Source organism: Maniola jurtina, chromosome 19 (assembly GCF_905333055.1).
Source record: "Maniola jurtina chromosome 19, ilManJurt1.1, whole genome shotgun sequence".
Lineage (NCBI taxonomy): Eukaryota > Metazoa > Arthropoda > Insecta > Lepidoptera > Nymphalidae > Maniola > Maniola jurtina.
Genome location: NC_060047.1, coordinates 9,752,765 through 9,780,391, shown reverse-complemented (window position 1 = coordinate 9,780,391; position 27,627 = coordinate 9,752,765). Strand labels below are relative to the sequence as shown.

The 27,627-nt window shown below is 38.0% G+C and overlaps 1 protein-coding gene across 3 annotated transcripts in view; it reads left to right on the top strand.

Annotated features, from left to right (window-relative positions):
- The window catches only part of LOC123875329 (metastasis-associated protein MTA3), a 93,830-nt gene that overhangs the window by 50,032 nt on the left and 16,171 nt on the right, over window positions 1–27,627 (top strand). For 2 of the 3 annotated variants that reach the window (XM_045921090.1, XM_045921091.1), the window contains exons 3-4: window positions 3,840–3,947; window positions 15,265–15,300. In XM_045921090.1, coding sequence (XP_045777046.1) covers window positions 3,840–3,947; window positions 15,265–15,300 — 144 coding nt within the window. The remainder of the gene's footprint in view (window positions 1–3,839; window positions 3,948–15,264; window positions 15,301–27,627) is intronic. The other variant, XM_045921092.1, reaches the window with a different exon arrangement.

Sequence of the window (27,627 nt, the reverse complement as noted above, 5' to 3'; positions counted from 1 at the left end):
CCCGGAAAACACCGCGGTGGTTATATTGTTATGATAACGAACCGCTACCACATTGATGCTCTTGCGGATTTATTTAAATATACATAGTATAATCTGTAAACCAAGAGATAATAAATAATTATGTTTTTCAGTTGTACAACTTATTTTTGGGATAAGATTTTTGACTGATGGTCCTTCACTAAAGAAATAACCACTAACCTGCTAGATTGAATCATGTTATATACCTAATAATACTCTTATCTGTAGATCCCATCAATGATCAATCAGTAAGTAAATGATAACAAAACACCAAATGACCATGCGATGAGAATGATTTAGTTAGATTTCAAATTGGCCATTTTTAACCCCCGACCCAAAAAGAGGGGTGTTATAAGTTTGACGTGTGTATCTGTGTGTCTGTTTATCTGCGTATCTGTCTGTGGCATCGTAGCTCCTAAACTAATGAACCGATTTTAATTTAGTTTTTTTTGTTTGAAAGGTGGCTTGATCGAGAGTGTTCTTAGCTATAATCCAAGAAAATCAGTTCAGCCGTTTGAAAGTTATCAGCTCTTTTCTAGTTACAGTAACCTTCACTTGTCGGGGGTGTTATAAATTTTTAATTTACACTTGTTATTCTGTCACAAATACTGATTTGTAAGATCTGCATCCCACGACACGAGGAGAAAAAACGGGTTTCAAACGTTACGTTTAATTTTATGTTGAGAGCTAACGCAGACGACTGCTTCATGTCTGAAATCGCTTTTTATCCGACAAACGACGGACTGTAGACGGTGAGAAGCGGTGTCTCATTTTAGGCCGACTTTTTGTGGGATGTCTGCGTTAAAGTAGTAAAGGTTCTGTGTTCAATTTTCGCCTATTTATCAGTCATCTGCGATGTGTTTTAGGGCTATGACAAGGAGGTCGACTATGCAATCAAGACTTTGGCGCACTGAACGCGGGTTCAATTATTGCAAGATTCTTCACGCTAATTTTGATTACCTTCCTAGTGCAGTAGTAAGCGCTTTAGTCTTATTAATCTGAGGTCCCGGGTTCTATCCCGGCAGGGGTTTGGAATTTTATAACTTCAAAATTTCTGGTCTGGTCTGGTGGGAGGCTTCGGCCGTGGCTAGTTACCACCCTACCGGCAAAGCCGTGCCGCCAAGCGATTAAGCGTTCCGGTACGGTGCCGTGTATAAAGCAAAGGGGTACGGGTTGCCATATCCTTTCCAGTTTAGCCCGCTTCCATCTTAGACTGCATCATCACTTACCACCAGGTGAGATTACAGTCAAGGGCTAACTTGTACCTGAATAAAAAAAATTGTAATACGAGGTACAATTTGGTCATCTATACTAATATTATAAAGAGGAAACCTTTGTATTTTTGTATGTTTGTATTGAATAGGCTCAAAAACTACTGGACCGATTTAAAAATTTCTTTTACCATTACTTAGAGGGATTCTTCCGAATCCGTATAGGCTATATTTTATCCCGGAAAATAGATAGGATTTTTCGTGGTAGTGTCCACCCGGGCGAAGCCGGGGCGGGTCGCTAGTATAATATAACGTGTTACGTTTTTGAGCAAACAAAGATTCTGTCTTGTAACTATTACAAAAACGCTCGGCCTCGCCCGGCCGCGGCGACAGCACCGCTGCCATCGCGCGGTTAGTGTGAGAAACACTTTATTCGAACATTCATATTATCTGCTTTATTTCGCAATACAGTTGGATGCTAACTATATCTTATTATTGTTTTGCAATTTCTGACTATAGGTATGAGTACCTATTGCGATGGAGAATCGACATAATGTAGTTACACGAGCACTATAGTGCTATTCCGTAGACTGTTCTCTGATTGATCGATTAAGTTCTAGACTCGCGTAACATGATAAGTGAACGTTTGATAACGTTTTGCATCAACGAAATGCTGGTCAATTTGAGACCTTTAACTTAAGAAACCAGTTTCACACTAATTGATACCTTTTTAGCCGTATGTATGTATATGGGTTTGCATTTATGTGTGTTCCACCGTAGCGCCTAAACTACTGAGCTTGATTTTGATGAATGAGATGTCAATCGATTCGTTTTTTTGACGACTTCTGGCGTAATGCTGAAAAGCCCTAGAAAACTGACAACAGCATTCTAAATAATAGAAATGATATTCGAATACTCGGCAGCGTATTGTGTCGATTTCGAGCAACTCTCTTGTACAAAAACAATTCGAAAGACGATCTCATCATTTCAGCCTGCGGACGTCCACTGCTGAACATAGATAGGCCTTTTCCAAAGAGTGCCAACGCACCCGGTCCTCAGCCCCCTTATTTCACGAAATGAGATAGTACCTATTTCGTGCATAGATCCTACATACCTACTACATTCGCGCATTGTACCTACATTCAATTGAGGTCAAACTTTGTATAGTGCTTGTTGGGATTTTCGGGAAGGTTTTGATACACTAAGTATTATAATATACAGCTGTAGAGATAGCTAAAAACAGGATACAATGGAAGGGTATCCTTCACTGCAAGATGTTGACTAGAGAGAAACCATCAACGCAAAGTAGGTGGCGCGCGAGTCGCAATGCAACGCATGTCGCGGCCGTTCATAATATGCTAGTTGCCAATAAACTATTATTAATGAATACATTAATGAACAATTAATTTATTCTATTGATCTGATCAATCAATTTGAATTGATATTGATCTAAAATCTACATACATTAAAGTTCCTGTATTTTAAAATACTTGTTTATATATAAAGTGTTGTTAACTATTCTTTAGTTTTCCTTACTTTGCTTAAAAGATAAACAAATCGCACAAACCTCGGCGAAACGCGTAAGCAACGCGATTTCAATGTCAATGCGCGGCAACAGACGGTATACTTAGGCCGCGTAAAGTGCACCTCTTACGCATTTCAGAGAGAAGCTCCTTTTCACCTTTTAAGTAAACTAAGGAAAACTAATAGTAAGAGCATGGATATTATAATAAATAATTGTACATATTTTTGTATTCTGTTTTACACCAAAACTTGTATACCATAGCACTAGATAAAAACTGAGACTGATGTTTGCAATTTGCAGCCCAAATAGACCGTAATCTGTGCTAGGGCTGACACAAATCAACGGACTTAAAAGATTAATAAAAATTGATTTGAACTAAAAGGTTTGAACCTATTCAGTTAGTGACATATATATCGTGACTGACAGTGAAGGTATCACCAAAGTTTATTTTATTTATTTTAATTTTATTTGCTTTAGAACCGCCCCCCACAGAGTTACACATTTAAATTATACATGTTTTTCTTTTTTTTTTCTCTCGTCTGGCTTTACAAAGATTAGCCAATGTCAAGTTTGTAGTTATTTGTAACAAGTTAGTTAAACTATACAAGTATGGACCCCGTCTATGCCGGCGCTCGCCGACATACGTACGGCACCCCTTAGTGCGCTTTCCAGTCAGTTTTAACAAAAAAAAAACACTCTAAAAAGGCAGAACACGCCCGCCAGCTAACACCAACACAGACGAAGTCCATGTTATTCTTTACATTCTATGGCTCTGCAACTCCACTTACGGGCAGTCACAGCGTGCATTGATATAATACATAATTCGTACTGTAAACATAAGTTTGACAGCTACAGCACAAATTAAATAATGTGACGATCGTAAACACCTCATTTTCTCACACTCTCTCGTATTGGCATCTTGGCAGTAAATTACTTGAACTGTAATTAATTAATTATAGTTGAAATTTGATGATGACAATTTGATAATGACGTGTTCTCCCAGGTTTCTATGAATCTACATGTCAATATAATATGTATGTGTAATATACCTTTTTCAGATTATTAATATGTATTTTGTGTTACAGTGGCGCAGTCAGAAGACTCACCGGTAGCGATGAAACTCAAGAAAATTTGCCTTAAGACGCCGATAGGCGAGGAACAGGCGGCACAAGCTGTTCTAGACCCTGCGATAGGTAAGCATAAGATTTTAAATTGCAACTAACTTAAACTTTAAAACTCTTTGCCAGCCATTTGCCAGCTAACAGATTCGAAATAACCGATAATATGAAAATAAAAAATCGTTTACACTCTACAGGCTGTTTTGCAAGCGCTAAAGAGGTGTTATAAGTTTAAGAGTTACCCGTCTCGTATAAAAGGATAATAGGTAAAGTCGATGGCGAAGAGGCTTGGACTGCGCATACATTTTAAAATTGGTGGGACTTTTCTTGAACAGATGTAAATTGTAAAGATGCAACCCGCCTGTTTTGGGAGTTAGTCTCCTGAAAAGGAATTTGGCTGATAATTCTGGAGTACGCGATCTTCAAATTTAACTGACAGACCTTACCTACTATGCTACTTAATAATTATGCACAATTTGTTCATAAGTTACTTAGCGACGTTGTTTGGTAATTGTCAAAAAATAAATACTAGTATTAATCAATTATTTATTTAATATCGGCTGTAAATTTAGTGCTATACATATCCGCATGGATAGTTAAGAATTTAAGAAGAAAGGAATGGCAATGCCTCTAGAGCAGTCATTTTTAGTTTAGTTTATTTATGGATTGTCAAAATTAGCCACATTGTCCTATAGTAAGCTCACAGAACGCACCCTATACTCATAACTGAATTCATCTAAAAGAGTTTTTAAAATCTTTAACAGGGCTCTCTCCGTCACTCGTTTCATACAATCGTAGTTCCAATTTCATTTGAATATTAAGCAACCCAAGTCCATGAAATTTTGCAGACATATTCTAGAAACTAATATCTGTGTCTGTGGTGTTTTAGATTTTTCTAAAAATATGTAGTTTTAAAATTACAGGGGCTCAAATATTTGTATGAAATTTTTTAAGACCGCGTAACTTTGAAACCGAATATTTTAACAGAAATCTGGAAAACCACAGACATAGATATTAGTTTCTAGAATATGTCTGTAAAATTCCATGGACTTTGGTTGCTTAATATTCAAATGAAATTGAAACTACGATTGTATGAAACGAGTGACGGAGAGAGCCCTCTTAACTACTCCACTTTTGTCACCATGACATTTCCCGACATTTAAATCCTATTTGTGTACTAGTTATAACCAGAGCAATTATATCTACTCGAGTCATATAAAAATACCTATATAAACGGAATTATTCATACCTACTTGTAGGAGTACCTATTGTTCACTCGTTATCTGTATTTCGCCACCTGTTATTTTAACGGCCATGTAGCATCGTAACTAATTAGCCTTTTTTTATATATCACTATTATTTTATAAAACCCGTTCTTCACTCGAGCTGTCACCGCGACAGCCCGCGAATATCGCGTAAAATTGTAAAGGCTTCGCGTTTTGCGGCGTTCCCCGTCGGAGGTCGGTTTTCTTATCCGCAACAAAGGGACTGCGAACTAAACTGGGGAATGATGCGAGTTATTAGGCGCTACAGTCTTGCAGACTGGTCATGGTCGTCATTTTAGCTGTGGCTGACTTGAGAATCCGCCTCTACTCCTCCCTGACGGTTGCCTTTCTTGCACACTCGTGTAATGAAAATTCCATTGTGACTTTCATTTGATTCGTCCATCTCATAGTTTATGTGCCTTCTGCTCTGCTCTGGCTTCCTTCGTGTTCCTCTTGCACAACTAATCCTTGTAGTGAAGACGCAAGTATAGATAGACATAGGTATTGGATTACACGTGAATCGCGGGAAAAATTACTAGTAGAGTTCTCTTATAGATAAGTGCTTCTCTCTAAACTTCTTATCTTTTTACTATCATATATTTTTTGTACAAATAAATATATTAAAAAAATCAGGGCCGCGACTTTCGCGCGAGTGTAGAGCGGGCTTAGAACATAGACTAGGTATATTATATTATAATTTATAAGCCACGTCGCGTCCGACGCGTCGCAGTCGGTTGATTGAATTGTGCTTTTATTTCCCATTCCCATCAGCCAGCATCGAGGCTATGATGTCATCAATTTAATTATGGTCGGCCACTTCATTACTTACTACCTTTAAAACACTGTTTATTCCGCTGCTTCCACCGCGCTTCCATCGATCTTGTCAAACCGTCGCAAGGTCATGTAATCGATATTACTTTCGATGTAATTACGCGACGTGTCGGTATAATTAATTCGGGTTTGATAGACTTTGGATTACATGTGGAATAATTACTTTATTTAAAAAATATTTATCATCTTGTAATTTTTTGTCTTCTAGTGGCTTGTTCTCGATTTGTGGTCAAATCTAGGGTCTGTTTATCTGACGTGTTGTCAGCATTGACAAACTTCTACTAGCTATAATCTTGCTTGTATTGTACCTAAATCAATGTAAGTGAATTATTCACATTGATGACCTTACCAACTAAAAAGTATAAGTACATAACAAGTTGGTAAGAAATAGGTTGGACTGTATAAACTAAGTCCCATCCCTCTTTTCGATAAGTTTCATTAGTGCTACACCATCATCCGACTTATCTTACGAAACTATAGAAACCCGCCTCGTGATTACAGCCAGTAGGTATTATATTTTCCAATAGCCGATAAGGTGGTAGGTAATCTACGGCCTAAGTTCCTTTTTAAATAAAATCAAAAAATAAACAAAAAGCCAGATCAAACCAGACCAGAAGTCCAAATTGTCCCTATTGAAAATCAAACTCGGTATCTTTCACTTATAAGATTACATCATTCATCATTGCGCCATCCAGGGAGTTTTCGACTTTCAACTATACATTTATGTATAAATGCTAGGTACATATCGATAGCGGGTCGTTAATAGTATAATGTACATAGATCTGCTGTGCGGTGCGCGAGAGGAATAACCTATAATTAGACGCGAGTACTCAGTACACCAATCCTCGCCTACGGAACTCTGGACACATTCACTCCGTTCCGCATATAAATGTTTGATATTAAACAGTCTCCACAATTTCGTTACGTGGATACCTATCGCAATTATACTATAATCTATACAAATATCATAAATGCGAAAGTGTGTCTGTATGTTTGTATGCTTTTCACGGCAATCAATTTAACAGATTTTGATGTTTGGAACAGAGTCAGCTTGCATCCTTAGGACAGGCATAGGTTATGTAGTCCCCGAAAATGAAAGAGTTTCCACGGCATTGTTAAACATCCACATAAATGGAATCATCTATTTGGTAGCTTGCTTGCTGCAAACGGACAGACCTGAAATTAGAGATAGCTTACACCTTGAGATAGACATATTGCTACAGTCGCGAACATCGTCATCATAGTTTAATTTAAGTTCTGCTATTATAATCGACTGGGATGAATCCTGGCTATGTCCTACACGCTTTTATAACTTGAATCACAGAATACTTAATAATCAGGTACAGAAGGATCACTCCACAAAGACGTTTAAATAAATAATTGTACCGACGTAATACAGTGTAAAACTTCCTGCGGTTTAAAAATTTTCAAACGCCTCTCTTTCTATCGCTTTAACTTTCGCTATCTCATAAGAGATAGAGGAGCCGAAGGGGCGAGGTGCTGGGTATGTTTCCCAGGTCACGTGACCAAGTAAACCTGCTTGAACTTAATTTTTAACGAACCAAGCTTTCTCATTATCGTGTGGCTATCCTCGCTCAGAATAAAATGTGGTAATCTGCAGGCCTAGGGGGACCACTATTTTTATCGATATTGAAACGGGAAAACGGATTTTTCTGTGATGCGTTCTATTTCGTCGAGTGTCGGGGGGGGGGTCATTTTGCGAAAAGCTTTAGTTATTACTTAACTGACTCTTTTACTTAGGGTACTAGGTACCTTCTGTTGAAGACTTTATCTATGTTGCCCAGTCAATGGTACATCTACATAAATTATATGTTCTTTATATCAGGGGGCACGGCAGTGCCCCCGCCAAGACGAGCCAAACGGCGGCCGGGGCGCTACGTAGTACCTTTTTCTCGAAGTGTTTCGCCGTATTTTCGACCCGTCATAACTGATGTCTGGATGACGCTAGAAAGCTGAAATTTTCAGTATAAGGTGTCCTCAGCAAATTTACCAAATATACTAAGTATCAAATATCTAGCTTTTATGGTTACAGATTTATTGATACCTAAAATACGCCGTTTTCGTCCCTCACTGATGATCATCACAATTCATAGTCTGTAATTCTAGGGTACTTCCAGAAGTCCTAGAAGGCTGAAATTTGGTATGTAGACTAGAAATTGCATACAAACTACAGGAAAATTAAGAAATTGGCAATGCCCCCCCTCTACGACTCTTATGGGAAAAGCAAATCTGTAAATTCTGTCGGTAGAATGCTGATATTTTCAGGATAAGATGTCCTTGGCAAATTGATTAAACGCATTGAGTATCAATTGTCTAGCTTTTATAGTTTCAGATTTATTGACAGTCAAAACTTCTAGTCTGTAATTCTAGGGTACTTCCCGAAGTCCTAGAAGGCTGAAATTTGGTATGTAGACTAGAAATTGCATACAAACTACAGAAAAATTAAGAAATTGGCAATGCCCCCCCTCTACGACTCTTATGGGAAAAGCAAATCTGTAAATTCTGTCGCTAGAATGCTGATATTTTCAGGATAAGATGTCCTTAGCAAATTGATTAAACGCATTGAGTATCAATTGTCTAGCTTTTATAGTTTCAGATTTATTGACAGTCAAAACTTCTAGTCTGTAATTCTAGGGTACTTCCCGAAGTCCTAGAAGGCTGAAATTTGGTATGTAGACTAGAAATTGCATACAAACTACAGGAAAATTGAGAAATTGGAATTTCCCCCCCTCTACGCCTCTTATGAGAAAAGCAAATCTGTAAATTCTGTCGCTAGAATGCTGATATTTTCAGGATAAGATGTCCTTAGCAAATTAATTAAACGCATTGAGTATCAATTGTCTAGCTTTTATAGTTTCAGATTTATTGACAGTCAAAACTTCTAGTCTGTAATTCTAGGGTACTTCCCAAAGTCCTAGAAGGCTGAAATTTGGTGTGTAGACTAGAAATTGCATACAAACTACAGAAAAATTGAGAAATTGGAATTTCCCCCCCTCTACACCTCTTATGAGAAAAGCAAATCTGTAAATTCTGTCGCTAGAATGCTGATATTTTCAGGATAAGATGTCCTTGGCAAATTGATTAAACGCATTGAGTATCAATTGTCTAGCTTTTATAGTTTCAGATTTATTGACAGTCAAAACTTCTAGTCTGTAATTCTAGGGTACTTCCCGAAGTCCTAGAAGACTGAAATTTGGTATGTAGACTAGAAATTGCATACAAACTACAAAAAAATTAAGAAATTGGAAATTTCACCCCTCTACGCCTCTGTATGGGGGAAGCAAATCTTTAAATTCTATCGCTAGAATGCTGATATTTTCAGGATAAGATGTCCTTGGCAGATTCATTAAACGTAATGAGTATCAATTATCTAGCTTTTATAGTTTCAGATTTATCGACATTAAAAACCTCTAGTCACAAATTCTAGGGTACTTTCTGAAGTCCTAGAAGACTGAAATTTGGCATTAAGTAGGAATTTCAAGAATTATGAACAACAGATAAATTAAGAAATCGGGTCCCCCTTCATCCCCTCGTATATGAGATGCATATCTGTAAAATCTGTTGCTCGAATACTAAAGTTTATATGATAAGATGTCCGTGGCAGATTTATCAAACGTACCAAGTATCTGTGTTTCCTGAAGTCCTAAAAGACTGAAATTTGGTATATCTGCTTCAAAATTGAGTTGCAAGATTCCACCCGAACAAACATACTTACATACGAGTACATTGCAAGTTGAATAAAAGCTTTTAAAAAAAGAGGTAACGATAGAGAGTGGGCCATGAAAATGATGTACCTACAAGAAATAGATCCAAAAAAAAAATTAGGGCACCTGCCAAAAAGAAATGAAATCCCACCAAAAACATTTCATGTAAAAAGTTAGCCAAGACTCACAAGTTCATAATGTTTTCACTGTTAAAAAGTTATGAGATCTCTAGTAGAGCCAAGCCTCTAGCTGATCTTAGATTTGTGCTGGCCATGGGACCTATCCCAAGTCCAAAGTAATATAGCTCTTAAATGTTCTTGACTATATCACATTTATAACAATAAATAACAAATCACTCTACTTACAAGCTCTGATTTTACAAACCCTACATCTTGGTAAAAAAAGTACGGCTTGGCCGTTTAATGTTCGTAAAACTATTACATGACATAACATATTAAACGTTAAAAGTTATTAAACGGCCAAGCCGTCTTTTTTTTTACCAAGATGTAGGGTTTGTAGAATCAGAGCTTGTAAGTAGAGTGATTTGTTATTTATTGTTATAAATGTGATATAGTCAAGAACATTTAAGAGCTATATTACTTTGGACTTGGGATAGGTCCCATGGCCAGCACAAATCTAAGATCAGCTAGAGGCTTGGCTCTACTAGAGATCTCATAACTTTTTAACAGTGAAAACATTATGAACTTGTGAGTCTTGGCTAACTTTTTACATGAAATGTTTTTGGTGGGATTAATCTTACAAGCTCTTACAAGCTTCCCCTAATTGGTTGAAACTGAAAACAATTTGGAAAGATTACAGAAAGAATTAAACCGACTTTAATTTGTCGAGTATTTATAATTTGGTTAGATAACCATGTTATGGGGAGGCTCTCACATCGCTAAAGTGGGTCTGCCCTTAATGCATTGTATGGGCGGGGTTAGCAGGCGCTTTAGCGTATCGGATAATAGACGTGTATCTGCATTTTCTGCTAGACTATTGTACATACAAGTATGTTTGCAATGTATTTGCAACTCCAGTCATCAGTGACTGCGAATGTTTGGAAGCTTACTTTATATCTTTTTAGCGGTTTTGGTAGCATGTTTATACCAACTTGACTAAGAGATTCAGATTGTTTAATTCGTTGGTAATTTATTAATTTACCACTCTTTTGAAAAGCTCTTCGTATCGACTCAATCACTAGACCAAGCGAAACAATCGACGATCTCTTAAAAAAATACATTTCGGAATTCGCATAGATACAATCGTATTAGGAGGGTTATATATTTACTGATTTGATCCCTCCGATACACAACTTCGCACTTTTACTTAGTGCATGCTTTTATGGGCGGAAACTGAGAAAGCATGTTTTGTTTTTTTATCAGAGTTCTGGTAGCTTTGATGAATCTCCCAGTACGTCACTTCTGTTACACGCCTACGTTATGAAAGGGAGCTATTTCCAATTTTGTTTTTTCTTTCTTCCGACTCTGGTTTCGACTAGATTGCTCAGTAAGTTGTTATTTAGGGTCTCATTAATAAAGCTTGTTTGACATTAGAATACAATTAATAAAAAAAGTAAAACAAAACATATTGCAATAGAGTTCTCATCTTTATTATGATTCTAATTTTTAGTTAAATTAAGTTAAAAATTGCATTCACACAAATTAACCCAGTTACCAAGGACGAGTTTTCGAGTCGAGTTTCGTTTCGAAAATTATACCTACCTTCTTGATTCGCTTTTATGAAAGAAAAAACCTGAAAAGATCGAAAGTCGTTTAATATGTTTATGGTGAATTGAGCGTCGTCCGCGGCCGTAATATTTATTTGTTTTTGGAATCGAATTGTGACGTAGGTCATGTCGCGGCGGCCTCGGCGGCGGCTCCTCGGGCGCGAGGTCGGGGTCGACGTTGTCTCCGGCGTGCGTGCCGCTGCAGCTCTCCTCCGCCGCGGTAATTTGATTGGGCCCGAGCTGTCACCTATGCGCCGCAGTCGCCCGGCCGTCGCTCGCCGGCTATCGATTAGAGCCCCCGTCCCGGCCGCCCCGCGCCCGCGAACCGGATCTCGTCACGCCGCCATTGTGTACCGCGACGCTTAAACGCATTCGTTTCTCCCGATGCGAAAACGACGCATTCCTTCCGCGCGCCCGCCCTCCGCGCCCCGCGCCCCGCAGGACCACATCACCGCACTGATCCTCTCATTACACATTTACAGTTTCACCTCGCAGTTCGCAACCGATGACCGAACACCGCGCCGACCCGTCACATTATCCACCTGTCCAATGATAATCTCATCAATTTAACCGTAGCGCAAACAGAAACAAAAGCGTATTGGAATATCTTCGCTCTTTTACAAAAATTATAAAAAGTTATGATATACCTACTTAATACACTATGAACATTTTAAACGAAATCCCTGTTGCTCTCACAATAAGGTCTATATTATTCGAATTTATCTACCTCACATCCAATACATTCTAACTTACATTATTACATTATGTACCTAATTATGGTACAAATATGTTACATATAGCGAAGAAGTAATCACATATTGCAACATAACTTCAATCGATGAAGTTGCACCAGCGTCCGCGCAATACGTCCTTATTGAGTAAAATCATTTGCTATGATGGGGACCTGCTAGTTGGAAACAAATCCGGGCTATTCATTAAATTATTTATGCATACAGTATAAGTATTATGTATTCTAATTCTGACTAACTGTAAAGATTCTAAGGCATATTAGATTAGTTTAGAATTGACCGTGAAATCTGCACAGTGATGAATTACACCAATTCTACATATTATCATAATTTATCAAATCCATTGCTAACCCGGTACCTACTATTCTAATCTATTTGGGAAACTATTGTTAGAAAGACATGAAGTTGTCAGTCAAGATCCTGTACTAAAGTAGGCAAAATAAAATACGAGAAAAATTAAAATCAAGTTTTATAGGATATTATAATATAATGCCCGGAGCGTAATGGTTTCTGGTTTTAGACGAAACATCATTTCACAAAAAAAAAATCTTAAAACAATTAAGTTTTGCCGTTGTTGTCAAGGCATCAAGGCATCTGCGGCAAGCATTATGAAAATAAATTTTATTATGTAGGTATATTTCCAATTTAACCAGAACACTTGCATGATGGTAAACAAAATTTTCTATCAAATCCGCAAATAAATCCAAAAAGTTAGTACCTACTGGAATCGGACTGTTGCCAGAGATTCTTTTCGTTCCCGCTGCTAGTTTGCACTACTTGAGGCGCGAAGTTCGGACCTCTCAGATTTTAATTTGTCGCTTTCCCGTTGAAATTTAAGATTTTACTCTCCTTGTTAGCTCATATATCTTATGACCCGAAGTGCCTGTCCAACACTCAGCAGAACCACAAAGCATCTAGAGCGAGGCTGTGTGTACACCCTAGGTGATTGACATCTTATTAATATTTAGTAAATAATTAAACTTTTGCTTGACATTCTTGCTAGACGCTTCAAATGGGGTGTGTTCTCGGTGCCCCTGTTTCCGGTCACATAACTTTTTTATAACTCTATCCCTCGAACTTAAACATAAGCCTGTCATATGACAATAACCCATTGGGTAGGAATTGAATCTCGTGAGTTGTAATTGACCCCTAAACTATGTTAATATTCAGGTTTCGTTCACTTCAGTAGAATGTGAGTAGGTAGGTACATTGAAAAAAATTGTAGATATCTTAAAAAACAAGTCCAAAACGGCACTCACAATGGACGACAAAAATACTTTTAACTGAAGACGAAACTGTTTTTGTAGACTAAGGCAGACACCTGTAGACCGCGTTCCGCCAAACCATTTAAAGACAAAAAAAAATGTGTTTTGCCTAGAGCAAGCGTTATCTAACTTGTATTTCATCATGGCTTTTTATCAGGCGATATAAAACAAAATCTCTCTAAATCAAACATCGTCACTATTCGCGATAACGCTTCAGTGGTTGCTCTAGCGCCGAGTTTTACCGCCGAGCAGTTTACTCACAACTTTATGATACTTTTCCATAAAAATACGAATGGCATAAGTCTCCTAGGATTAAAGCGATAGGAAAGTGAGAGCTTAGAGAAACTGAAAAGGAAAGTTACAAAAAGCTCTTAATATTGCACTAGTAAGAGATTGATTGACATCAATTTTACGAAGTCGAAATTGGACGTTTTCTGCCTCAACTCTTACCTATGTAATATTTGACGGTCTGGCGCATTGGTAAGAATGGTAAGTACTGTGGTTTTATAACTGGGTTCCGGGTTCGATTCCGGCAGGAGTAACTTGGGAATTTACAATTTCTTTATTATAGCGTCCCGGTATGATGTCGATGTCGCACAGAAACGATCAGGGGAAGATGTGGGTTTAATGAAAGTGCATTACCCCTTCTAAGTTAGCCTGCTTCCATTTTAGGCTGCATCATCACTTAACACCAAGTGAGGTGACAGTCAATAGCTCACTTGTACTATATGAATAAAAAAAATTGTAGCTATACCTCTCTCTAGGAAACACTTCATGCTTAGTTAGAGATTCAGGGAGCAAAAGAAAAACTTGTAATTAAGCCTGCGCGTACGAGTATAAGAAACTAGGAACTCTTGGATTTTCCGCAATATAACGTAGTCATTATCCGCCTTTGAAATGCATGCTATCTCTGTACTAAATAAATGATTCCAGCGACTTCTTTGCTGTGGATTTAGGTGCTAAAATCCTGCGGGAACTCTTTGATTTTAAGAAATGTAAAAGTGTAGCCTGTGCCCTTCCCGGGATGCAAGCTGTCTCTGTACCCACCAAATTCAGATCAACGGATGACTGTAAAAAGCTGTTGCAGAACTTTCGCATTTATAATATCAGTACATTTTATGTGTTTGTTAAAAACTGAAGTTGATATGGTGCTTCTTCTACAGTGCGTTTGGTAATTAGTATATAATGAGGACACGTACCTATGCTACTTTGATCTGATAAGTACAATGCTGAAGTATAATGACGAAATAAAATTGTGAAAATTTCCATACGAAATTTAAAAAAAAAATTATGTCCAAGTTTTCATGACCCTAACGTGCCTAACTCACTGAGGTCGTTGGCTCCACCTATTTAAAGATGGCCAACGATCTCAGTGAGTTGGCCACGTTAGGGTCATGAAAACTTTGACATTAAAAAAAATTAAATGGAAATTTATATAATTTTATTTCGTCATTATACTTAGCATTGTATTTATCAGATCAAAGTAGCATGGGTAAGTGTCTTCATTATATACTAATTACCAAACACCCTGTATAAGTCACTTAATTGTGAGAAATTATAGACCTGCCCACTGGTCTATGGTCGATTTACAATTTTCGAATTTTTGGTGAAACAGCTCGGAATTTGGAATCCATCAATTTGCTATTCTGGTGGATGGCATGAAACTATGTGTAATACGGTGCTGTGATGTTTCAGTTTTTATTAAGTACATTTTTTGACATGACAATTCCAAAAACTTTAAATAAATCTATTATGTTACGACAAAATATCCCACCACATTTTATATTCTCATACACATTTACCTATAGCTTTTATAATTTCTTTTTCGCAGACGCAGCGGCTAGCTGGTCTAGTTTACGACACACAGGTAACGTAAAAGAACTATCTCTTACTATCACTGCTTTTTTTATCAAGCACCTTCCAAAATCTGATGGGCTCTGAAACTATTATGTACATAAAACTCATAATATCAATTGCCCAAATAATCATTGTTTTAGTTTTTAATTCCTTTGTTTTGACTTGGTTATTTTATGTGCAATAAGGTTTTCTATCTATCTTCAAAAAACCGGCCAAATGCGAGTCAGACTCGCGCAGCGAGGGTTCCGTACTTTTTGACATTTTACACGATAAATCAAAAACTATTTTGCATAAAAATAAATGAAAATCTGTTTTGGAATATACTGGTAAAACCCTTTCATAAGATACTCTACTTGGTATAGTTATCCTATTTTGAAAATATTAATTATTTGTTCATATAACACTTTTTTTAAATGATGGAACACAAATTCAGTTTTCGGGTTTTTTCTTTACTTGTGCTATAAGACCTACCTCCTGCCGAATTTCATTATTCTAGGGTAACGGGAAGTACCTTATAAATTTTCTTGACAGACACGGCAGGCGGACAAACAGATAGACAGACAACGAAGTGATCCTATAAGGGTTCCTTTTTCCTTTTGAGGTACAGAACCCTAAAAATAAAAGCCAAAGTCGCACACATGCAAAACAGTAGGTACAATCTGTATATTAATGAACACATCATCGGCTTCGAAAACAAAAAGTCCGCACCGCAGAGACGCTTTTTGTACAATTTAAAAAAATTTAAAACACAAAAGCATAAATATGTATGCAGCCTAAATGGCCTGCACTGGTATTCATGCTTTTGTTTAAACTGCTCATTTGGTATTACAATGCCATAAGTACCATGAGTGTATGCATCGTCATTAGGGCTACCAGATCGGGACAATCAACACTGAACTCTCGCAATTACTAAATCTAACGGACCCTGAAATTTTCTACGTGCCCACATTGCTGAATAAGCCCGGACTCAGAAATAAGCAACTATATATGATTAGCTGTCATACATTTTGCTTTTTAGGGTTCCGTACCTCAAAAGGAAAAACGGAACCCTTATAGGATCACTTTGTTGTCTGTCTGTCAGTCCGTCCGTCGGCCAAGTGCGAGTCTGACTCGCAAAAAATGGCCGATTTTTTCTCTGCAGTGTGACATGCTTCATAAAGTACTAACAGATAGGCGGGCGGATAGGTTACAGCTCGGAAGCGATTTTGGTGTCTCTGTGCAGAATCCGCTGGCTCGTTTGGGCGGCTCTCCGCCTGGATTTAGATTTCTAAAATCCTGTAGTCACTCTGATTTTCCGGGATAAAAGTAGCATATCTCATCCTCCAGGTCTTAAACTATATCCATGCAAAAAACCACGCTAATCCGTTCTCCGTTGCGACGTGATTGAAGGACTTGTAAAAGAAGTTCCACTGGAGACCCTGTCTCTACTTGCTGTGCTAAGAACTCGAACTTAGTTCGATTAAGGCTCTTACGCACTGCATCCAATCCGAATCCGAGAATTCTCAATCCGAACGAAATTTAGATCTAGTCCGCAACCTGGCAGTACTTGCTACGGCTACTTCGGATCGAGGCGACCTCTTTGGCGCTTTGGTCTTATATTTTAGTGGGAGGTCCCGGGTTCGATTCCCGGCAGAGATCATGTGAGAATTAATATATTCTAAGTTGTCTCTGGTCTGTTCTGGTGGAAGGTTTCGGTCGTGGCTACTAACAACCCTGCCGGCAAAACCATGCCACCAAGCGATTTAGCATTCCAGTACGATGTCGCAAAGAAACTGATTCAAGAGCATGGGTTAATGAAACTGCCATACCCTTTCCAAGTTAGCCCGCTTCCATCTTAGACTGGGTCATCATTTATCATCAGGTGAGATCGCAGTCAATCGCTAATTTGTCTTATAATAATAAACAAGTGTAATTTAAAAATTTATAACACCCCCGACAAGTGAAGGTTACAGTAACTAGAAAAGAGCTGATAACTTTCAAACGGCTGAACCGATTTTCTTGGTCTATTCCGCGCCTACGATCCAAAGTATCTGAGTTTTCCAAAACACCATTTTCAAATAAATAATTATGCATTTAGGCAATGTCCATCTTGACAGCTTGACATTTGTCAATTAACATAATATTATGAACCTAACGGTTATCTAACCTTCTTTTCTACAAAAAAACTAGAAAAGAGCTGATAACTTTTAAACGGCTGAACCAATTTTTTTGGATTATAGCTAAGAACACTCTCGATCAAGCCACCTTTCAAACAAAAAAAAGTAAATTAAAATCGGTTCATTCGTTTAGGCGCTACGATGCCACAGACAGATACACAGATACACAGACACACAGATACACACGTCAAACTTATAACACCCCTCTTTTTGGGTCGGGGGTTAAAAAGAGAATACTCAGATTCGGATAGGGCGCAGTTGCCTAACGAGACTAAAATGTCATCTTACTCTAAAAAATAAAGTGCGCAATGATTTGCTTTTAATAGCGTGATTATATCCAATATCACAAGCATCTCGAGATTTTTATCTGGACAAATAACAAACTTACCTTTAGTACCCTTAATTGATCTTACTGAATACATCTTGGCATACCATTCAGTTTATACAGCGGGAATACCAGAGTGATAGTTTCGGTTAAGATCATTTTTTTGGTTTGGTTTCCATTTCCATATCTCCAGAGAAAAAAGAATCACTTATCACTTCGTTGTCAGTCTGTCTGTTTGTATGTCGTGACTGTCAAGACTCGTCAGTTAGAATCAAAAGCTATAGGGTAGGTACCACCTTCTCGTTGACCTAGAATCATGAAATGGCATGTAGCAATTAATAGTCTTATAGCACAAGTAAAGGGGGAAAATCTGAAAGCCGTGAATTGGTTGGCCAAAAAAAAGTGTTATTTCTTGTACAATGGTAGGGAACCCTTCGTGTGAGTCAAAATTTAATTTTATCCGTGGGAAATCCTAATAAATTCGTGAGGTTGAGGTTGCGTTATCATTTTAAGTCCTTCTTTAAGTACAAAATATTATTATTTTTAATCATCATTGGCAACCGATAAATGCCCACTGCTGGACATAGTTCTCTTGTAGGGACATCCACACGTCACGGTCTTGTGCCGCCTAAGTCCAGCGGCTGAGGCTCCCTGCGACTCGTTTGATATCGTCTGTATTCCAATACTGTGCTTTCTGGTGCGAGGTCGCCATTCTAGCACCTTGGGAGTTCGGACCCCAACGTCTATTGGCTTTTCTATGTGCCCTGCCCATTGCCACTTCAGCTTCGCAATACGTTGAGCTATGTCGGTTGCTCTTCTACACATCTCATTTCTGATATTTTTATTAGCGTGCTTTTATTCAAACGAGGATCTCAGGCTTTTAATCTCGGCAAATAAACAAGGAACCTATACCTTTAATTGATCCGCCTGTATATGACTTGGCATGCTACACAGTTTTTACAGCAGGATTGCCTGAATAGATTCGGGAGCTTGGCACGGCTTGCGTTTGAGCGACAACAACCTTTTCATTCTTCAATTCGCGATCATTCAAATTCAAATTCAAATTCAAATTCAAAATGTTTTTATTCAATTAGACTTTTACAAGTTCTTTCGAATCGTCAAAAGCATCTACCACTGGTTCGGAATGCCTTTCCTACCGAGAAGAACCAGCAAGAAACTCGGCGGTTGCTCTTTTCAAAGATTTGATATACAATATTATGCCATGTATAAAAGCAATTGAAGTCCTGCGCATTGCTGGAGCGAATCGAAGTTTAAATCCACGCTTTTTTATCATTTACATAATCTTCGATAGTATAATATGCTTTTCTCAAGAGCATATTTTTAATAGATTTTTTGAACCTGTGTAAAGGCAAGTCCAAAATTGACTGAGGAATTTTGTTATAGAAGATTATACCCATTCCCACAAATGACTTTTGGACCTTCCTGAGACGGAGCGTAGGAGTCGCAAGCCTGTTACGGTGTCTAGTCAGCCTGTTGTGTAGATCGCCAACCTTCTTGTAACTAAGAATATTTTGTCTTACAAAAATTATGTTGTTGTAAATATATTGAGAGGCTACGGTAAGGATACCTATTTCCTTAAATTTTTCTCGAAGTGAATCGCGTGGTTTTAAGTTATAAATTGCGCGTATTGCCCTTTTTTGTAATACAAAAATTCTCCCAATATCTGCCGCTCTACCCCATATTAAGATTCCATAAGACATAATACTATGAAAATAAGCAAAATATACTATCTTTGCGGTCTCCACGTCAGTTAATTGTCGAATCTTTCTAACCGCGTAAGCAGCAGAGCTTAGTTTGCCAGCAAGAGTTGATATATGGGTGCCCCATTGCAGCTTCGCATCTAAGGTTATCCCCAAAAATGTAGTAGTCTCTTCTATTTTCAAAATATCATTATTTATCCTTAAATTAATGTTACTTGTGTTCTTGGTATTGGGCAGTGCGAATTCAATACACTTAGTTTTTTTTGCATTTAAAAGTAGATTATTTACAGTAAACCAGTGAGTTACCTGAGATATGGCACCATTTATATCGTCAAAATTGTCCTTATTTCTATCGACTTTAAAAATCAAAGACGTATCGTCAGCAAATAGTACGATATCGCAAATATTTTGGACTACATATGGTAAATCGTTTATGTATACTAAGAACATGAAAGGACCTAGAATAGAGCCTTGAGGAACACCCATTAGTGAGGCTGATCCGGATGACTTCACATCATTCACACATACTGTTTGAATACGATCACTAAGATAGGACGCAATGAGACCAAGCGCAGTGTCTTTGATTCCATAGTGGCTCAATTTAACTAAAAGAGTCTCGTGCTCAACGCAATCAAATGCCTTGGATAAATCACAGAAAATACCAATGGCATTCTGTGACCCCTCCCACGCATTGAATATATGCTTTAACAGCATTGCGGCCGCGTCGGTTGTTGATCGACCTTTAGTGAAGCCATACTGTTCAGAATGGAGTAGCTTATTAAAATTGAAATGCTGAAGCAGTTGATTGAGCATGATTTTCTCAAATATCTTGCTCAGTGTTGGCAAAATTGAAATTGGCCTGTAATTGTTTGGGTCACTTTTGCTACCCGATTTAAAAAGAGGTATCAATTTACTACATTTCATGAGATCTGGAAAAGCGCCTGTATCCACAGACTCATTAAAAATTAAGGCTAGATATGGCGCAATAATATCAATAATATTGTTAATTATTTTTACTGATATTCCCCACAGATCTCCGGTTTTTTTGCTTTGTAAAGATTTGAACACTTTAACAATGTCATATGGAGTAACGTATTCAAACCTAAACAACACACCGCATTCAGTGACATTGGCCCTGAGAAGATCATAGGCTTCTGTTGGTGAAGAGCTAAGGGAACTAGTAGTGATGACTGGAATGTTCTGGAAAAAATTCTCAAATGTATTTGCAATTTCAATATTGGAGTCAATAATACGGTTATTAATTTTTAGCTCCAATTTATTGTTATGCACTTTTTGTTTCCCAGTTTCATCCGTGATGATATCCCAAGCTGCTTTAATTTTATTATCAGAATTAATAATTTTTTGCTTTATGCAGAGTGACTTTGCTTGTATGCAAACCTTTTTGAATAATTTTGAATAATTTTTTACATATTCAACAAATGTGGGAGTGTAGTTATATTGTTTTTCTGCATACAAGTCGAACAACTTATTTCTACTTTTATAGATGCCAACAGTAGCCCAGTCACTAAATTTAAGATTTTTAAACAGTTTTTTTTCTACAATTTTAAAGGTAGAATTAAATTGAGAGTTTATGAGATCAAAAAAAGCATTATAGTGTTCATCCGGACCACCCTGAGTAAAGTCAAGTTTAGGTAAAGCAGTTAAAACCTTTAGTTAAAGTTTTTGCGAATGCATTTTGGTAATGCATTGTTGAATAAGGTAGGTATATTTCGGAGATTAAACTTTTTCCTATAGTGGTAGAAAGTAGAAATAACATTGATGTTAACATTAATGCTAATGACTGATATTTCATTAAAGTTAGCGTGAAGCTTGGAGTGCTTAGGTGGTCTACCTACCGTTTGGTAATTCAACAACAAAATTTAAATTGACAATGATTTACTTTTGGAGTTTTTTACAACTCAGCTATTGCGGCCTCAGTTAGGTTTCTTTAAAGAATTTTATATTGAATATCTGCTCAGAATATTTAAAAGCACTTTTATCACCGCCATATTTTTGTTTTATTATTCCATATATTAAACTCAGCAGCATATTATACTTATGAAGTAGTCAAATTATCTTTTCCATGATTGAGTAACATTGAAAGGTACCTACTCCTTTGTATTTGTATAGTTTGTTGAAACCATGAAACGAATAAATGTAGACATTTGAATAACAATTAGGTAGCCATAATGCCTGTTCATTATTGAGAACAGCTTACGTGTTGAATATCTCGTTTGAATTACAGATTCAACTCGACACGAATGATAGTTGTATCTTTTATTTAATAGCAAATGTCGTTGACCCCTTTGAAAATAGCAGAAGCGTCGCGGTTTAACACTAGGTACCTTCGGCGGCCGCGCGCATGCCTGTTTCTAAGGTCGCGCCCGCCGCTGCCTTCCGATGGAAATGATTTCAATTAAAATGCCTATCATGGTTCATGTCGCGGGGAAGGCCCGCACCATGTCGTGACCACGTGCCCCGGACTCGCTGGCGACCTCGGGATGAGCTCCAGAGACTGCGGCCGCGTCTTACCATCGGCCGTTGTTGTCACTGCGGTGTTTCGCGAGCGGGCAGATTTATTTGGACGTACCCCCTTCGGGAGGTGGGGGGGCGGGCGCGCCACCCACCGCGCCACCTCCACACATTTGACTGGATCAATAAGTAAGCAAAGGATGCCCGAGCAGAAAAACCATACACCCGACCACCCCAAGGGGGCACACGTAACCAACCCCCCACTAGCGGGGGGAGGGGCTCCACAGATTGCCATTTTCTCTTTGCCTACGCTTTAATTAGTTGCGTAGTGACGCGTGTGGATCCATAATCCGAACTTATTAAATTGTCGAAATAATCATGTTCTCGAACAAAGAAGAATACGAACTTGATCATAAAATGAATGTCCATAATAAAATCTAATAATTAAAAAGAAAGAGAATGGAGCAGCAAACAAACTGACATTCACAAGGTTCATAACATAATAGTTTTTTATTAGATACGTAAACCCGTAAAAGCTCGTAAAGCTCGCCGTAGTGTTAAAAACGAGCTGTATAAATATCATAAACCGAACAATATACGACGATCGGAATAAAGCTGCTCCAGCTAATCCTAATCTTGAGTCCATAGCGCTGACAATGCCGCCATAGGAAAGATTAGATAAGGAGTGTTACACCGCACCCCACCTGAAACAGACAACCGAGCTTCTCGTGCCATGCCAACATTTTGCTTTTAAATATTTGCGAAATCACTTGAATCAAGGGATCCTAATGACTACCTAAATACTGAATTAGCATAAGCCATAGATAGAAGCGACGTCGAGACATGGTCCTAACTATAAGCCTCATAAGAAAGCTCAGGGTCACTCAGGGAGCGTTGGAGATAAGCTATGCTTAGAGTTTTTCTATCAATAATGAGAAAATCCGTAGGAGAACCAGAGTGACTAACACAGTTAAACGGTTTCAAAGCTGAAGTAGGAATGGCCAGGGCCCATAGTTCGTGAAAACTAGGGTAACAGGACCTTAAATACGAATTATGATAAACCCCAGCGTACGTTCAGTTCTTTACGTAAAATAAGCAGGCATGATTTACTATGAGTAGGTGGTACGTAGTTTAAAGAATAAGATATCACTAAGCGACGCTTGTTATGAATATAACTTATTTACGTAAAATGTAAATGGGTTTTACTTACCCCATATACTCTACTTGAACGACGAAAAACATTATATCTGTCTAGGGTTACCATCGTGCCCGATTTCCTCGGATTAATCTATTCGCCATGAAGAATCCCAAGTATCCGGTTTCAAAAACACAGTAAACTACAACAATAGCAACAATTGAACAGGTCAGACACTAATCTAAGTTAGAAGTCCGTAGATGCTGTGCCGAAAAGTGTTTTGTTGATTTCCCGGCCAAACTAAATGACAGATTTACACATAGTTTACATTAATTTAAAAAGTCACACTAAGGCCTATACTCACGTTCATTCATCTGAAATCCTCATTTGTGATTAGTTTTTATGGCCACCCTACAGTTTACCCTAAAAAAAGCTAAAGTGAAGTGCAAAGTGGGGTTTCGAATTCTAAATTCCGGGGGTTAAGAATCCCTTGGCTTTGATTTGTGATTTTGTTGATGGCAACCCTATTATTCGAAACCCCAAACAGGACAGAGAAAGTAGCAACAAACCTAACTCATAACATGAGTTACTTATAAAATGTAACTTAGTTACAATACATTTTTGTAGCTCCACAAATCACAATAATATGACGAATTTCGTAATATAACCTGGGTTTTTTGTTGGCAGCCCTATTGTGCCATGGTACTAATCGAGATGGCAGTAAGTCACAAAAGACTTCTAGAAAACGGCGCTTAAAGTTTTGTTCTATGGTTCTAATGTTTTATATTTCTAAAAAATTATATGTAAGTATATCGATTCGCGTAACTCATAGAGGTTACGAAACCTAGATAGGAAGAAATATCATTTGACCAACGTTTTACAAAATATGTACACAAAGCAAAACAAATCGGTAAGCAGGCAACACAACGAAGCATTATGTGTGTGCATAACTCGTTTACTTATTATTTTACACCTATCTCTCTTTAATGAATTGTCGGTCTCTTTTCACCATACCTACTTGCAATAATTACAAATTACATATTTCGCTGATTTCCCCACAGCAGGCACTAGGTAGTACTGCCACTTACCCACGCTGATAGAATCCGATCGTCGAAGCACAATTATGTCAGAGTAAAATGGCCTTAAACCACCTTGAGATAACGTCTAAAATTCACGACTTTAATTAGCAGTTTTCACTTGCAGTGCTGGCTGTATAATTATATTGTTTGAAAGTATGATAATTTTGACTGTATAAAGAAGACAAAATAAATAATTGCAAAAATAAAAAAGCAATCCCCCACTAGGATTAGAACTCACGCCATATTTAAGAACTTCAACACTATTACCACTCGGCCATCAGAACTATGTTGACGAATGTGAAATTTGCAACCCTATACGACTGGTAAGGTTATCTAGAAGTGTGAGTGAGTGTAGTAAGTGTGAGTGTATCTATTATCGGATAGCATCGGGTCGTATCTTTGTGTGTTATACATACGCGCGCATTAGTATGCTCTGCCAAGCGAATTATTTTTCCGAGTGTACCTACTTATAGTTTTAAAAATAACGAAACATTGGACTTATGCCCTCTGATTACCACGGTCCACGCGGCCAGTATTCGGTACCCTATACGCGCTATAAGACCCGGATCACAAAACTAGCTACAAAAGGACACATTTTAATATTAGAAATGCAATCGGCCCAATCAGTTGCATCGAAGAAATGCTGATAAAGTGCGCGAATGTGATATTTTTTCACAAATAATATGGCACGCCCATTGTCTAAGTCCTAGTTCGCATTTTCCGTAATGGAAAATGCGGATTTGTTGACGATTCTTGTGCCTCATGCATGTCTTCCTGCTGTGTGCGTTCTCTCGCCGAAAGCCTACACATTGGCCTAAAGCACTTGGCCATGCTTTCGGCGAACCTGTCGTGTACACGTTCGACAAATCCATATCCCATACCTACAGATTACAGAGTCACTTGGTGTACCTACATTTGTTGTGTGTGGCCGGCGCTATTCGATGTGCCGACTACAATCCAAGTGACTAAACTTTTTAGGATTTTACCTTGATCTATAATTTCATATAAACAATAAAAAAGGATTTGGCACTTGTCGTATGGCTCCAGTACACATTGAGCCAATGTAGTTCACTCTGCCAATGTGTACTGGACACATAAATAACAAAATGGCAACCCGCAACCGACATAACTCATAATAAGAGTTACTTATTAAATAAATGCCGACATAAATATTTTATATTCATGAGTTACTCGAGACGTCTATGTCGTGATTCTACATTCCACTTGTTTGCCTGCTTGCTTCTAAGAATGTTACGATCAAGACCGCATTTTATCAGGTCCCGTTATCCTTATGGTAGGTACCTACATGGAAAATGATTACACAACAACGCCCTTATTCGCAACGACGACGTAGAAGAGTTTATTCGTAGAGCGCTTCACACAAATGTTGTTTGGTTCTCATTTGAATATCAACCAATTAAACTCAATGAAATATTAATCTATTCTAAAAACTATTATTTATTATGTTAGAAACTAATATCTGTGGCCAGATTTCCGTAAAAATATGTACTTAGGTGTGTAACCTTAGAACTACACATTTTTACGGAAATAATTGGGTATATTGTTTAATAGTGATATTAATGCCATGGAGAGGGGTATGTTAGGAGTTTCCCTGAGGATAAGATCTGAAATGAGGAGATTCGCAGGAGAACCAAGGTCTCTGACATAGCCCAAACTATTAGCAAGCTGAAGTGGCAGTGGGTAGGCCATGCCTGTCGTAGGGGCGATTGCCGTTGGAGCCGGAAAGTCCTTGAGTGGAGACCGCGTTTAAGCAAGCGTAGTGTGGGAGGCCCTCCAGCATGATGGACCGACGAGGCCTATGTCCAACAGTGGACGTCCACAGGCTGATGATGATGATGAAATCCATGCGAACAGTTGAAAGCATTACCTAGTGATTTGTAAAATACCAAGCCTATTAGTTACTTAAGATATGATGATATTTCAGCGGAGTTTCCACTTATTATATCGAAGAGAAAGTCGTAAAAAAATGTATATCGCATGTCCATTAATTAATTGAATCATACACTTATACACGTGCCAAGTTTTAAAACAATTTTCATAAAAGAAAAGGCGCTTTCAAATGTCGGTGACCTTTTTCTTCCAATCTCAAGTTTCCCTCTCTTTGTAGAGCTTCCTTGACGTCTTCGCTTTTTGTGCAATAAGTACAGATGTTTTTGCATGTCACATGCTTACGGCCTAAAATACCTATATTAATCAATCTATGTTCTGTTTATTATTGCTTAGGTTATCAAGATGTCGAATATCTTTTTTTTTATACACAGGAAATGCCTAACGCATATCCCTCCGTCAGATGGTGAAAACGGAGGGGTTGTGTGGGGCTTGCACCCACTAAAACCTGTGTTTGTCCCTTAACTGATTGGCGGTTGCGTGGGTATCACTAAAGATGTAGAATACCTAGTGATTGAGCTAATTATTGTAACCATGCTAGCACTGCGCCTCGCCAGGTTTGCGCTGGCACATAGTTGTAGAAATTGCGAAAATTGAATTTTTTATTTACTTAAAAACAAAATATTTTATACTAAATGATGCCCGCGTCTTGGTCCACGTGCATTTAGGTTTTTTTTTAAATCCCGTGGGTACTCGTTGCTTTTTCAGAATAAAAAGTAGCCTATGTCAAGCAAGCTACCTCTGTACCAATCTTCTACACACACTTCTGCATTTATAATATGTATTAATATGGATAGTAGGTGGGTAAGGTACGTAATCGGAATTTATATATTTCTCAGTTTCTCCAATACTCCCAACAAGTATTGCGAAATTGCGATTGGAATTAATGCGCCGCTTGCCTCAACATCCAATCTTTTTTGTTCCCCTCCCCTTCTACTAATGCCAATAATGGGCTTACTGTATCGGATTCGAGCTAAATGGACGATGTTTGGCGATATGTCTTTTGTGTTTATTTTAACTGGTAGCTCGCGAAGCTAACGACCGGTTCTGGACTTCATTTTCCGATTCAATGTTCGACCGGAGAGCACCTATTGCGCGTCTCCATAATCAAAATAAAAATCATTTATTCAAAGTAGGTACTATTGCACGCCTTTTGATCGTCTGAATTGTTAGGTTTGTAAGACGATATACTGGTGATAATTAATTACGTTAACTTAAAACTAAAGCTACGAGGGGCTTAAGAGAGGCCATAATCCATGTCAGCCCGAGCTTAGACACAAATGCAAAGTCTGTAGTTGATTTAACATTTTTGATATAACCAATTTATTTGAACAAAATTATCGCATACTTATACCTACTTAGGAATAGGGCTGAGGCACAGCATTTTTTTCTATAACATCTTAAACTCAGTTTTATGTAATTGACATACGGTTGAAATTGATATAATAAAAACAAAACTGGTCAAGTGCGAGTGGGACTTGCACACGAAGGGTTCTGTACCATCGTACAAGATATACCTACCTAACTCTTTTATGTAGAAC